Source organism: Rhea pennata, chromosome 1 (assembly GCF_028389875.1).
Source record: "Rhea pennata isolate bPtePen1 chromosome 1, bPtePen1.pri, whole genome shotgun sequence".
In the NCBI taxonomy this organism is placed as follows: Eukaryota; Metazoa; Chordata; class Aves; order Rheiformes; family Rheidae; genus Rhea; species Rhea pennata.
Window position 1 is genome coordinate 104283960 of NC_084663.1, and position 12207 is coordinate 104296166.

The window sequence follows — 12207 nt, forward strand, 5'->3', positions numbered from 1 at the left end:
TCACTACTGAACAATTTCTGATCAACCACTGAATACGGCAATAAAACTAAGCTCTATATTTTGCTCATAACAAAACAAAGCACTACTACAACCATCAAAAAGAAAACAAAAAGAAAAAAAGGCTACGGATTGCGGGGGGGGGGGATATTTCACCTCATTTATTGTAGTTCAGGTAAGATGAAGATACCTTTAAGTTAGGAATAGCTTACATTTTAACAAACTAACAAAGGTGACCGAGTGACCTCTCTTTATTCTCGAGCAGGATGACATCAACAGTAATTCCATATCCAAGACACTTATCTTGCTTTAAACATCAGTACCAAAATAACCAGTCTTAAAAGGTCTTATTTATTTAAAAATAGCTTGCTTGCATTTTGCATTAAAATTAATTTACTAACTTAAAAAAATTAAATGCAAATGTATACAAATAATTTAAGCAACCTGTCAAAGTTCACATGCATACCACTAGAGCAACAAAAACATTTAAGGTCACATGAAATCTTTTTTAACCATCATTAAGTACCATCATGTGGTACCATTATTCTATTAAATACACACATTGAACTAAAATGTTTGAACTCTCACTTCAGCAAGTTCTATCCTTTTTAAAAGCAAACCTATAATTTCCTATTTATAATGTGTTTTTCAGGCCATAACAAAGAAGCATACTGTACCTCTGGTGTTGATGGCTGTTGCCGATGTGGTTTTGCTGGTTGTTAAGGCTACAGTGGTTGTGACTGTTGCAGTGGTAAGGGAGGGGATGACAGTAGTGGGAAGCAAAGTGTTGAAAACATCTGGTGAGTGGAAAAAAAATATAAAATAAAATCATATCATGCAAACAAAGGAGAACCATAATAGTGGTTTAATTTGTAAATACAAGTATGTCGAAAATGACTAAATTAAAACATGATTAACATAAATTATTACAGGTACAACAGTGTACCTTTAAATTCTTGACATTATATCACTCTCAATTTTTATAGTCAATCTTCTAGCATTCAGAATTTAAAACACTGTTAAAATGACCAAGTTTCCACAGAGTTGGAGAGTGAATGTTTAAGTGACAAGAATCCATTTCTTCACTGAGCCATTTTAAATGTCTCATATACTAGAAACCATATGCAGATGAAACATGCTGTGTCAGAGTGGGAGATGAAAAAAACAACACCATCATGCTAAAATAAACACACATATGTTAACGAGAAATGACTGTATGTTAAAAACACCCACTTTCAGACAGACTCAATGGAAGGAAAAAGGGGGAAAAATGCTACTAACTATATGAGCTGCTTTTTTTCCGGACTGCTTTTCTTCTTCCCACACATTTGTTTAAGATACAGTTGTCTGCTAAGATCCAGAGCAGAGTATATTTCAAAATCTTTACCCTAATTAGCAGGCAAAGTCATCTTTCAACCATCTTTAATACTCAAAATTTATCATTCATACATAGAACAGTATTTCAATCGCCTCCAGAAGGGTTATTTACATTAATATTACAAAATCTGAATATACAAGTCAGAAAAGATGCAAAGCCCTGATGACAACATCCTACAAAATCCTTCAACCCCTGATCAAGTACAGGTATGCTAAGCTTAGGCCAGTGCTGTTTCATTGTAGAGGACCCAAAACTCTGCTGCAAAATGTTCCTGTACAGAGCAGAACATAAGCAGATGTGCAGATGGCAAATCCTCTGATTGCCCTGCCAGAAGCAATAAAGGGCAGTATCATTTTGCTTATAAGGTGATTGTGGGTTTTAAAGAACAAACACACAAATGAAAAAACTGAAGAGTACTGGAGAAAAACACTTTAGTGAAGAAATGAAAAGCATCTGACATTTTTCAGATCATTTATATCGCAGGTTTAAAAGGAAAGAACTTATTTTTGATCCACCGATTGTGAGTAAACCATTCCATACTGACTTCAGTGAAAATACTTCTGAAGGGTGTTATTGAATGCAATAAAAAGAGTAAAAATCTGACCCATGATGTATCTTCCCTTACTGCAGAAAAAAATGCAACTGGTCTCTGACTACTGACTAAAATCAGTGCAAACAAAAGCAGCTCAGCACTTTACAGTATCAGGCCCAATACAAGACATACAGGGTCCTTCCGTTCAGCACTGCATAATTACTCTCTTAAGACTTCAACTAAACATGCTTGCCTTCTTTTCATGCTGGATGACGGATTATTTTGCCATTTAAAAACTTTCCCTGTCATTCCCTCAGCTAACATCTATGAGTCACTCACAATTTTCTGTATTCTTCTGCTTTTGATAAACACCACCATTATTTTCTCTAGAATCTCTACTTTACAATCTCTACTTATGGGATTTTCCACTTTGGAAGCCATCAGAAAACGGCATGAGATCCCTCGTTCATCTGTTGTACATTGGTATTTACATCTGTTCCTCAGTACTATATATTCCCAAGACAGGAAAATTAAAACAGGCTTTTGAAAAAAATCAGTGTAGCCACATAAATCATCAGGAATAACTGTAACATTACCTGGAGTGTGTACCTGAGTGTGACTAGCACGATAATTAAACAGAACTGAGTTTAACAAGCATTAGAAATAAATGAACATGTTAAAAAGATATGTCATATGTACTGATTTATGCAATTGGTTCTCATAAAGGGAAACTCCTTCTTAGGTAAGTATCTGAAAAAAACAAAGCAAACGGAAGAAAAATGACTACTTTGTAGGAATGACAAACCCTTTTTTATTAGAAAAGCTGTAAGAATCGGTCTTGTACATAAAACCTGATTAATGTGACTTACGGTTCCCTTAATTATCTATCCTAAATATGTCATTTACTTAAGACTATGCAATGGCAAGTTAACTGCAACTGGCAAACACATTTATGGTTTTATGACAGTGTTTTTCACTCTATGAACACACTGTCTACCCAGTTTGCCACACACTAGCTTAAATGAGTCACCAGTGAATTTAAGAGTTCATTGCTTTCTGGTTTCTCTTCTGGCTGAAATACTTCCATTAAGATTTCTCAGTTCAAATGAGAACTACTTAGTAAGCAGACTGGTTAACAAAAACTAGGAGGCAGCAGTGTTTTAATACAGATGGGATAGATCCATCTTTTCTGATCACATCAGGAAAAATAAAAATCTTGGTAGAACTTAGTGTCCTGATCAAAATCACAGACTCTAATGCCAAACACCAAAACAGCAGCTTGCCAGAAGCCTCAAAGTAAAACATGTTCACAAAACAAACATAAATACAAGCAATAGTCTTGACTTGTTTTTCTTCTTAACAGAGATCCAACATGCAAGTGACTGCTGTTGGTCTGCTTTGCTGATAGCATTGTAATTATTTGCTCTCAATAACTAAAGGACAGATTAGCAATCAGGAACCAGCCTGAAGAGAATTTCTTTGCCCAACCAATGAAATACCCACTTAAGATCAAGGCTTTGCACAGTAGAATCTCTTCTTTAATGACAACATGAGAGTATGTAAAGGCGATGTATGTATTAAGTAACAAAAACTCTACCTGACCTACCTACAGACAACACATTTTAGAACTCTTGGACCATATTGCATCCTTAAATCCCATTTTGTACAGCACAAATCTAGATGTAGACTAATCTTCTGAAAACCACCAAGTCCTACATCCAAAGGGCTTATGTAATGGGACCCTCAGTCCTACTTAGTGAGTGTTTACGACACAAAGCTCCTCATCAGTTCTTCCAAGATTTATGGATTCTTTCAAACACTTTACTCATCTTCCCTTGAAAATGCTTTTGAATAAGAGAATATAAAATATGGACTTGCTAGTTCTGAAAATCAGACAGGTTGCAAGTATATACTGTTATCAACAATACAGGCTTCTATTTAAGTCATAGGAATCACTTTCAGTATTTTTTTGAAGAAGTGCTGTTTCATTTACATGCCAGAAAAGAGATTTATTGTTTGATTGTTTCTAGTCTAGTAGAACCTCGTTGTTGTTTTTACTTTGGGGTACACCTCTATTACATTACTGTGGAGACACACATTAGGTCATCCAAAGCTTCCTGTTAATGGCTGCACAAATTCACACTGCCAGAGACTGTGCCTGTCCCCTTCTTTAGATCTCCATCAACAAGTATCTTAATAGAATAGATTTGCAGCTTTCTGTCCATCAAATCTGTTTCAGTGAAACTTAATTCCATTTTCTGGCCTTGGAATTTCTGAATCAAGTTGTACAGAACGTGCTTTTCTTCAGATAAAAACAAACCCTTGTTTATAATACCAAGGATCACTATGACCAAGAGACCTTGATGAGTGGCACTTTTTTTTTTTTAAGTCAAGTACCATACCATATCCATCCTTAGTATTCATTTCTCACTCTGGCTACCTCTGAAATACAAACAATTTACAGCTCACAAATTGTTTCCATAAAAGTTCTTGGACATAGAAAAAGGATTAGGCTTCATATGCAGGGTAGTTACTGACTCTAGCCCCTGTTGCTTTGGTTAATGGGTGTTCCTACAGATCACACATGTAAGACATGAGCTGGATTTTCAATGGATGAGGTGGGCTTCTACCCTCTCTCTAGTGGCACAGAGGGCTTTGAGACAACCTGCATATAGTCAGCAAAGAAACCCCTTTTAAGTTAGGACCTGCAGTAATGTCACACATCAGTGGATGAAGAGGAAAACTTGGTAAAGGTTTTAGTGAAGTGTTCTCCATGTGCCACTATGGTATGCTAGCATGCCATTAAACTACATTAGCACTGGTAATTTGAAGGCAGAAAGCAAGTAATCTGCTGGTTGATAGGGAGCGTATAGCAGTAAGAGAAGGAGCACGCAATGCTTGGCTTTGTTCTAGAGGCTGCTCTTTAGGAGAGGCACAGCCGCAGTCTGTATATTCATGGCAGAACAGAGTTGTGCAAGATCAGCCACAACGCTGCCAGGCCCTGTCCAGTCATGATTTTCTGCTTGCCTCTCCTTCTCTCCTGAATTGATACCACATTCTTCCTGCAAAGGCAAAAGTCATTCATCCATTTAGGTATAGAGAGCCCGGCCAAATTACTCTCACTGCAGATTTGGCCCTTAGCATTTGTATGCTCAAGTTCCAAAGAAATGAGAAGTGGTTCTGTTTGGTTTAGCAGGTTTATGTGAAAGATAGATCTGACCTACTGAAAATATTTGACTTGTTTAGTAAAAACACAACAGAGTCTCTGAAATGACTGAGGACAATTCAGGCAACAATGGCTGCAGTTGATAAAAATGTAAAGGCTTTGTTTCAAGCTTGACAAAGGCTGACAGAAAAATTAAAGGACGAAGTGATAATGATGGATGGCCCTTGCTGTATTTTGATTGAGAATGAAAGAAGTTTTAAGTGGTAAACTGAACCGAGTGATGACCTACCTGGGAAACAATCTCACCGCTCTCTGCAAAATTTAATCAGAGTCTGTGATATGTAGTGCTAAATAATTTAGCAAGGTTTTAAATTCAAAGGGAGCTGCATTTAGTCTTGTTCCCAGAAACTGGGATTGAACAAAGAGATCATTCGGCTTCAATATTGTGTGCCAATAGCTCCTTAGCTGTTAGAAGCCTCATGGACACGAAAGCACTTTTTTTTTTTTTTTTTTTTTTTTTAACTGATTCAGATTTATGAAACTGAAACAGCAATTATTTGCTTGACATTTTTGCTAGAAAATCAGTTGTCATGAAAAAAATATCCAAAATCTTTCAACAGAAACCTCAGGTAGATCTAGAGCCCTCATTAAAACAACTGAAGTAGAGACTAACCATAGATGAATTTGTAACACCAGACATACACTTGGGCTAAAATGGCTAGACAATTTAGAAAGAAAATAAAATAGATTCACAAAGTCCTATGATTCCAAGATGTTTCATGAGCATCTAGGTGATATTAAATTATGGAAGATGTGCCATCTCATTAAGGTTTGATTAAACACAGTTTGGTAGCATGGTTGGGACAGAGGAAAACAATCAAATGCTAGAGATGCTAGGATTTTGCTCTCATTTCTCTTAAGTCAGGAACTGGATAGAATACTATTTCTCTCTCTTCTATTAGAAAGCTTAATACGACATTTTTCCTAATTTGAAAGCAGGAGATTTCAGTAGCAAATGAAACAGGACAAAAGTATTGTAAAATTAAAACAAAAAATGCAATGCCTCCTTCTTCTGCTGTAAAACCAGCAAACATAAATAATTCGCATCTCTAGCCCAAATATAAGTGTTTAGGACTAGCAGCATATCATCCAAAATCACTCACCATTTAAAGTGAGAATCATTATAGTAAGTTTTGTAATACGTGCTTTGACCAGAAGAACTTAAAATAAAATTAAAAATATGATGAATAAGAGAAAAGGAGGTGTAATAGGAAGGAAGATATTTCCAATTATGCCGTATCATCTGACATTTAAATATGACAAAGTTAACTGCCCCTGTTTTGAAACAATTCCTATATCGAGTATCTCTTTTATTTTGAACCTCACAGCAATAGGAGGACTCACAAAAAATACAGGCATATGACAGGATGATTTTCCATCTATAAAGCCAGGACAAGCACAGGACAGACACTTAAGCTGTCAGAGAGAAAGGAGCGGTGGCTCTCTAGCAGGTGACAGCAGTGCAGCAATAGGCAGGGAGGACAAGTTGTCAGTGACTGGCTCCAGGACCTCCTTCTGGCCCAGGTTTGGCTGCCCGGGCTTTCAGCCCCTGTCACCCCACTGTGCTGCAGCCCTGTCCAGCCCTGGGCCCCACTGAGCCAGACCCCAAGCCTAGGGACTGCCCTCCCGGCTGGGTCCAGGGCCACTGCCGGCATCTGGCGATGGCTGGGCTATGGCTCGTAGGGGACAGCTGCCATAACATCTTCACATAAAAAGAAGATATGGACACCACTGAAGTTTGTTGAAGGATAGCTGTTCTCCCAGGACATCCTTTTCCCCAGTACATTTAGATAAAACCACCTCTGCCCTCTTCCACCAGCACTCGAGTGAGCACAGCATGATGAGTGGGGAGCGCTGGCCCCCTTTGCTGCTGAAACTGCTCCACTGCACCCACCAGAGCTAGGGATTTACTGAGCACTGGGTCTGTGCATTTTATAATGCCCAGGGGTACTTGCTGAAAGCCAAACAGGAGCAGGAAACACACAAAAAAGCATTTTTCAGTTGTGTCTGGCTAGAAAAGCATGACCTTTCCCCGCAGCACAGATGTTGCCACAAAGCTGGCTTTGTCACCTGGAGGCTAGAGTACTTCGTTGCACGCACAGCTGGTGCAGCTGCACATGGGGACCACAGGAAAACTGAATCAAGCATTTCACAGGGAAATATCCAACATCAACATTTAAGGATTACACTAGCGCCTGATAACTTTTAAAATGCTAGGTTTGACCTTTGAAGCCCTCAGTGCTTACTTTAGGGATCATTTTGCTCCCCATACCACTCCACTGAATTAGTGATTAGCAAAAACACTCTAGCTGTAGCTTCCCGAAAGAAAAAAAAAAGAAGAGGGAAATTTGCAATTAAGGCACTTAGGTGCTGGAACACACTCCCGTATTGCTGTCCATCAGACTCATATTTGCCACCACTTTGGTCACTTGAAAAAGTTCTTGCTCTTAGTGAAGCAGAATAGCAGGTGACATAATGCAGAATCTCATAATATATTCAGCTATTGCTGTTCGGTTTTGGTGGGTTGATCATATAAATTACAATATTGTGTCAGAGAAAACTAATGGGTTGTACTTCAGTATTTCTTAATTTCTAATTGTGCATAAAACCAGGTGATATACAAATAGCATAAAAGGATAATTTTGAAAGGATAATAAGTTACTCTGATGATTAGATATTGAAGATTATCTTAATTCAAGGAAAATTCTGAATTCTTGAGTAGATAAATTCTGTAATACTAACGAACTTTTTTCAAATACTCTAAGTTTTACTTTATTAATGGCTATTAGCATAAAATGTACCTTAATGATAAATCAAGACTGGTATTCTGTGTTTTGGAGCCATGTGAATGTAACACTTAGATTACTCCACATTTATACTCTAAGAGTACTTTTTCCCAAAGTTACCTTACTTTTTGCTAGTAGTTAAAAAGAAAAAAGCTATTCTATTTAATAGCAACAATATTAATAATGCCTGTTGCTTTCTTTAAAGGAGTCATTTTATCTTGAATAAAACTTCATTTTTCTAATTGAAGTAGTTACAAATATTGCACTGAGAACATCACTGAAATGTACATGACTGAAGTTAAAATTCACAGAGCATGCAGTAGGCTAAAAAAAAATTTGTAATTCAACATTTTAAATAAAAAGTTCAGTTTAAAAGCATCATTTGAAACCATGGTCTCAAACAATGAAAGAGCTTTACTTATTAAAAAATATTTGTAGCTTGAGTTATACATATTTTGATTTTTTTCAGAACTCTGCATTAACCAATCTATATGCAGTAAAGGATAAATCCCTGCCTCGAGGTTCTACTACATCAATATGCAGACTATACAGACCAAATTTTAGGAAAAAAGAAGTAACCTCATTCCCATTTCACAGCTGGGAAAATGAAGCAGAGAAGTATTAACAGAAATGGTTTGTATTGTACAGACCTCTGAGCCTGACAGGGGAGTTCAGAACAGATCTCCTGAGTCCCATTTTAATCCTCCACTAAAGAAGAAAAAAAAAAAAAAAAAGGAAAAAAGCAAAAGAAAACAAAACCTCTTAAAATTGTATTTAAAAAAGCAATTGTCCTTATACCTCTAGTGCCAATTTCACTATATTCAAGACAATGTGTTACCATAAAAGCCACCAAATGTCTTATACGAATAGTCAGTGCCATTTGTACCAGACCACAGCACTCTATCATTATTAATATAGTATTCTAGGCCCATTGCCACTGCTTAGAAATCACATCAAAGCTGTGATGTTCATTTTTGTTCTTTCTAAGTAAACAGACAAGCCATATTTCCTCGTATCTCCAAGTTGTAAAATAGAATTATTCAAAATTAAATGAAATAAAGTCCTAGAAGCTGGCCCTTGAAAATCTGTAAGGAAAAGCTAACATACAATACAAATTCAGATATCAACAGCCTTGAACAAAGATGATAGCTTTTTCAGACTGACACTTGACTTTTTCTGTGTAAAAAAGTTCAAAAAGCAGACTTGCACTAGGAAGAAGAAAGAGGCCAGGGAGAATTTTCTAAAATTTCCCTCTTGGGGAGACAAGTATTGAAACTAAATGGAGGTAAACGGATTGCTGATCTCTATTTTATTGCAGTTGCTGCTTCCATTTCTCAGAGAAATCCAGGACAAACCACAGAAATTACTTAAACAACTCAAAACTCACTAGAGTAATTTTGAGGTTAGTAAAAAAAGATTACAGAGAATGTTATTTTGAATTACTTTAATTTGAAATAAAATCAGAGGGGTCCAAAACTAATCTGAAAAGCTTTATCACAGTGGGATAGTTGTATTCCACTGAAAATCACCTTGGACAATTTAATGTCATCTTGGAAACCTAAAATACAGTTTGTTGCACTTCTTCATAGCTTACTCTGTCTTTGACAAATAAGCTTAATTCTCAAAAAATATTCAGCAGAATACATTACCTGAGAAAACAAGGCCTTATCTATTAGCTGTCAATTTTTTATGCTCTGCCTTTTTTTGTTCAAAAGAGTTTTAAATACATAGTTGATCCCACACCACCACTCTGGCTTTGTACAACACACACTTGTGAATGAGGGGACATATGCAATACAGTCAAGGCTGTAACTTTACTAAAATTATCAGCTTTCCTTCAAGCAGGCAGACATTAGGTAACTTTACTACTAAGCAACCAAATATCACAGTTAACCAACAGTACCTGTCAGGAGGAAAGCTTGGCCATATTTGCTAATTTTTTTAAACAACATGGTATACAAAGCACTGCAATGAGATTTCAGCTTCAGCTGGGGAATGATGATAGTCATCCAGAGCACTCAATCAAGTGGCAAACTAGCCCTTCAATATGTCAGCCTCCTTCATCGCCTCCCTGCCTCCTACCGATCAAGGACTTAGGAAACCTGCAGAAAATACAAAAACCAGAAACCACAGGAGGGAAAAACAAATTCACTACTATAATGTTCCACAGTAATACCTGGAAAAAAATTAAAAAAATAAAACAGTCAACACACTTGTAGAGTTTTCCCTGACAGACTTTTTTGTCCTTCTCCCATTCTTCGGTTCCATTTCTTCTTCACTTGCCGTGAAAATGAATATGGTATTTTCAACTGAAAGTTATACCCTCTTGCAGGCACAAAATTACCAGGCAAGAGCAATTTTTTTCTTCAAGTATGTACTTGGTGAGTAAACAAGCTGTGAAGATGCCAGCAGAAAAAAAGGAAATATGGATAACAACACAAAGCAGATAACAAAAAAAGAAATAAGAACATTAGTTCTTCTGTCTGCAGGCTCCCTAATAAAAATAAGTAATTGTGACTGAAAACTGTTCAGATCATTTATCTCACAAATTACACAACTCCTTACACAGCAAGATTAAATCCAATAGTATTAGTAGATACCAGAAAACCTGTCCAGAGGCACAAGCGCCTGCCTGGTAAGCTTCCTCAAAGGGTGTTAAAGCTTTCATATGTTAGTGAAGTAGTCACAGTCTTTTGAAAGACGTTAGCATATTGCGGGAGATCTGCATATAGTACTGTGTGATCCAGTCAACATTACCATCCTTGGTTGATTCATATTCATGCTTGCAAGAAATATTTTCTTCTCCTACAACCTGAGGATGGTCTTTGACATACACCCTTACTATTGTCCTCCTGGCTAGCTTTTTCTGTCTCTTCCTCTTCCCATGGGAGTCATACAGAAAGATCAATGCAATGTGCTTTTCTGAAAGCTGTGAAAATTGTTGTGAATCCTTGAGACAAAGTCAAAGCAATTCAGAATAATAGGACACAGGAAGATCCAGTGCAGAAAGACTATGATATGATTTAGCAATTAAAAAAAAAAAAAAAGTGACTTTAATTACAAAGGAAAGAGAATTTTATTAGGTCAAAAATTCAAGCAGGAAGAGCTAGAAAAAATAGTTTGTGATTACAAGTTAGAGGGTTTCCTTTTGGGAAAATAAGGTTAAGATGCTTTAGGCTCCACCACAAATTTAGAATGAGTATATGCTGATAAGAAAGATGTTACACAATGAGTTTTAAATTTTTTTCAGAGAAACTGAATTTGTCAGTTTTATCAGCTTTTTAGTTGGAAGAATACTGAAAATCAGGAAGACAAAAATTGTTTAAGTCAGAAATATTAACAGAAATTTTTTTGCCTTTATATAATATACAAATGCAAGCTAAGATAAACTTCAGAAAAAGTTTACAAGTCATTAGGTATTAAAATTACTAATGGCAAAAAGAGAAAAACTACAATTAATGATCAAATTATGGATGTTAGAAATAGTAATGTTTTAGGATGAGCAAATTCCAAAGTGCGTATTTGTCTCTCTGAGCCCCTATTCTTTCCGGCATTATCTCCATATGTGGTCAAACACCTCAGATACCAAACTCCTCAAAGCTCTCTAAAAAAGGTGAGTAAGTAAGTTTTACAGAAGCTTTCCTCATCCCTCTGGATTCAAGATGCAGTATGCAATCTCCCTAAAACACTATCTATCTCCAATTGCTCATAACCAATGATTTGTGCAGCATTCCCAAATGTCATAATCTCAGTTGGAATAAAACGTCGTACTGATGTATTACCAGGTTAGCATCATAAACTGGTGTTGTAAGTATTATCACTATACAGCATATCATTTTGCTTTTGTGAATTGAGTCAAAAGCTGAACAACCTATTCTCGTAAAAAAGTTAATTTAAAGATGCACTATATGAAAATGTTAGAGACAGGAGATCCTCATCTGCGTTCTAAGTAGCACCTAATGGTGCAGGAAGGGTTTCAATTTAGAAAATTACTAAGTAACTTCTATAATTTTTTTTATGTTTTGTTTTTGTGAGTAATAAATGATCTTGATGGAAATAAAAGATCATTAGCAACTGTTTGACTTTAACTTCTTCATCAGTCTCAAGTACAATTATTCTGTAATAGCCATATTTACTTCATGAATCATTATCTTCCCCTCTCCAATAAATTCAATTTTTAACACATACAGATTGCATATGGTATTCCTAGACATGAAATTTTACAGTCTAATCCCTCACCCAGAAAACCTTTATTGAGGTAAAGTTCAAGAATATTAGAGATAAGCAA

At 36.3% G+C, this 12207-nt stretch overlaps 1 protein-coding gene across 2 annotated transcripts in view; it reads right to left on the minus strand.

The window, feature by feature from the left end:
* The window catches only part of CADM2 (cell adhesion molecule 2), a 664728-nt gene that overhangs the window by 43031 nt on the left and 609490 nt on the right, over positions 1-12207 (minus strand). Inside the window, exon 8 of one of the 2 annotated variants that reach the window (XM_062572932.1) lies at positions 675-794. The exons of the other annotated variant lie outside the window; for it this stretch is intronic. Within the exon in view, the coding sequence (XP_062428916.1) occupies positions 675-794 (120 nt within the window). The remainder of the gene's footprint in view (positions 1-674; positions 795-12207) is intronic. 2 annotated transcript variants of the gene reach the window in all.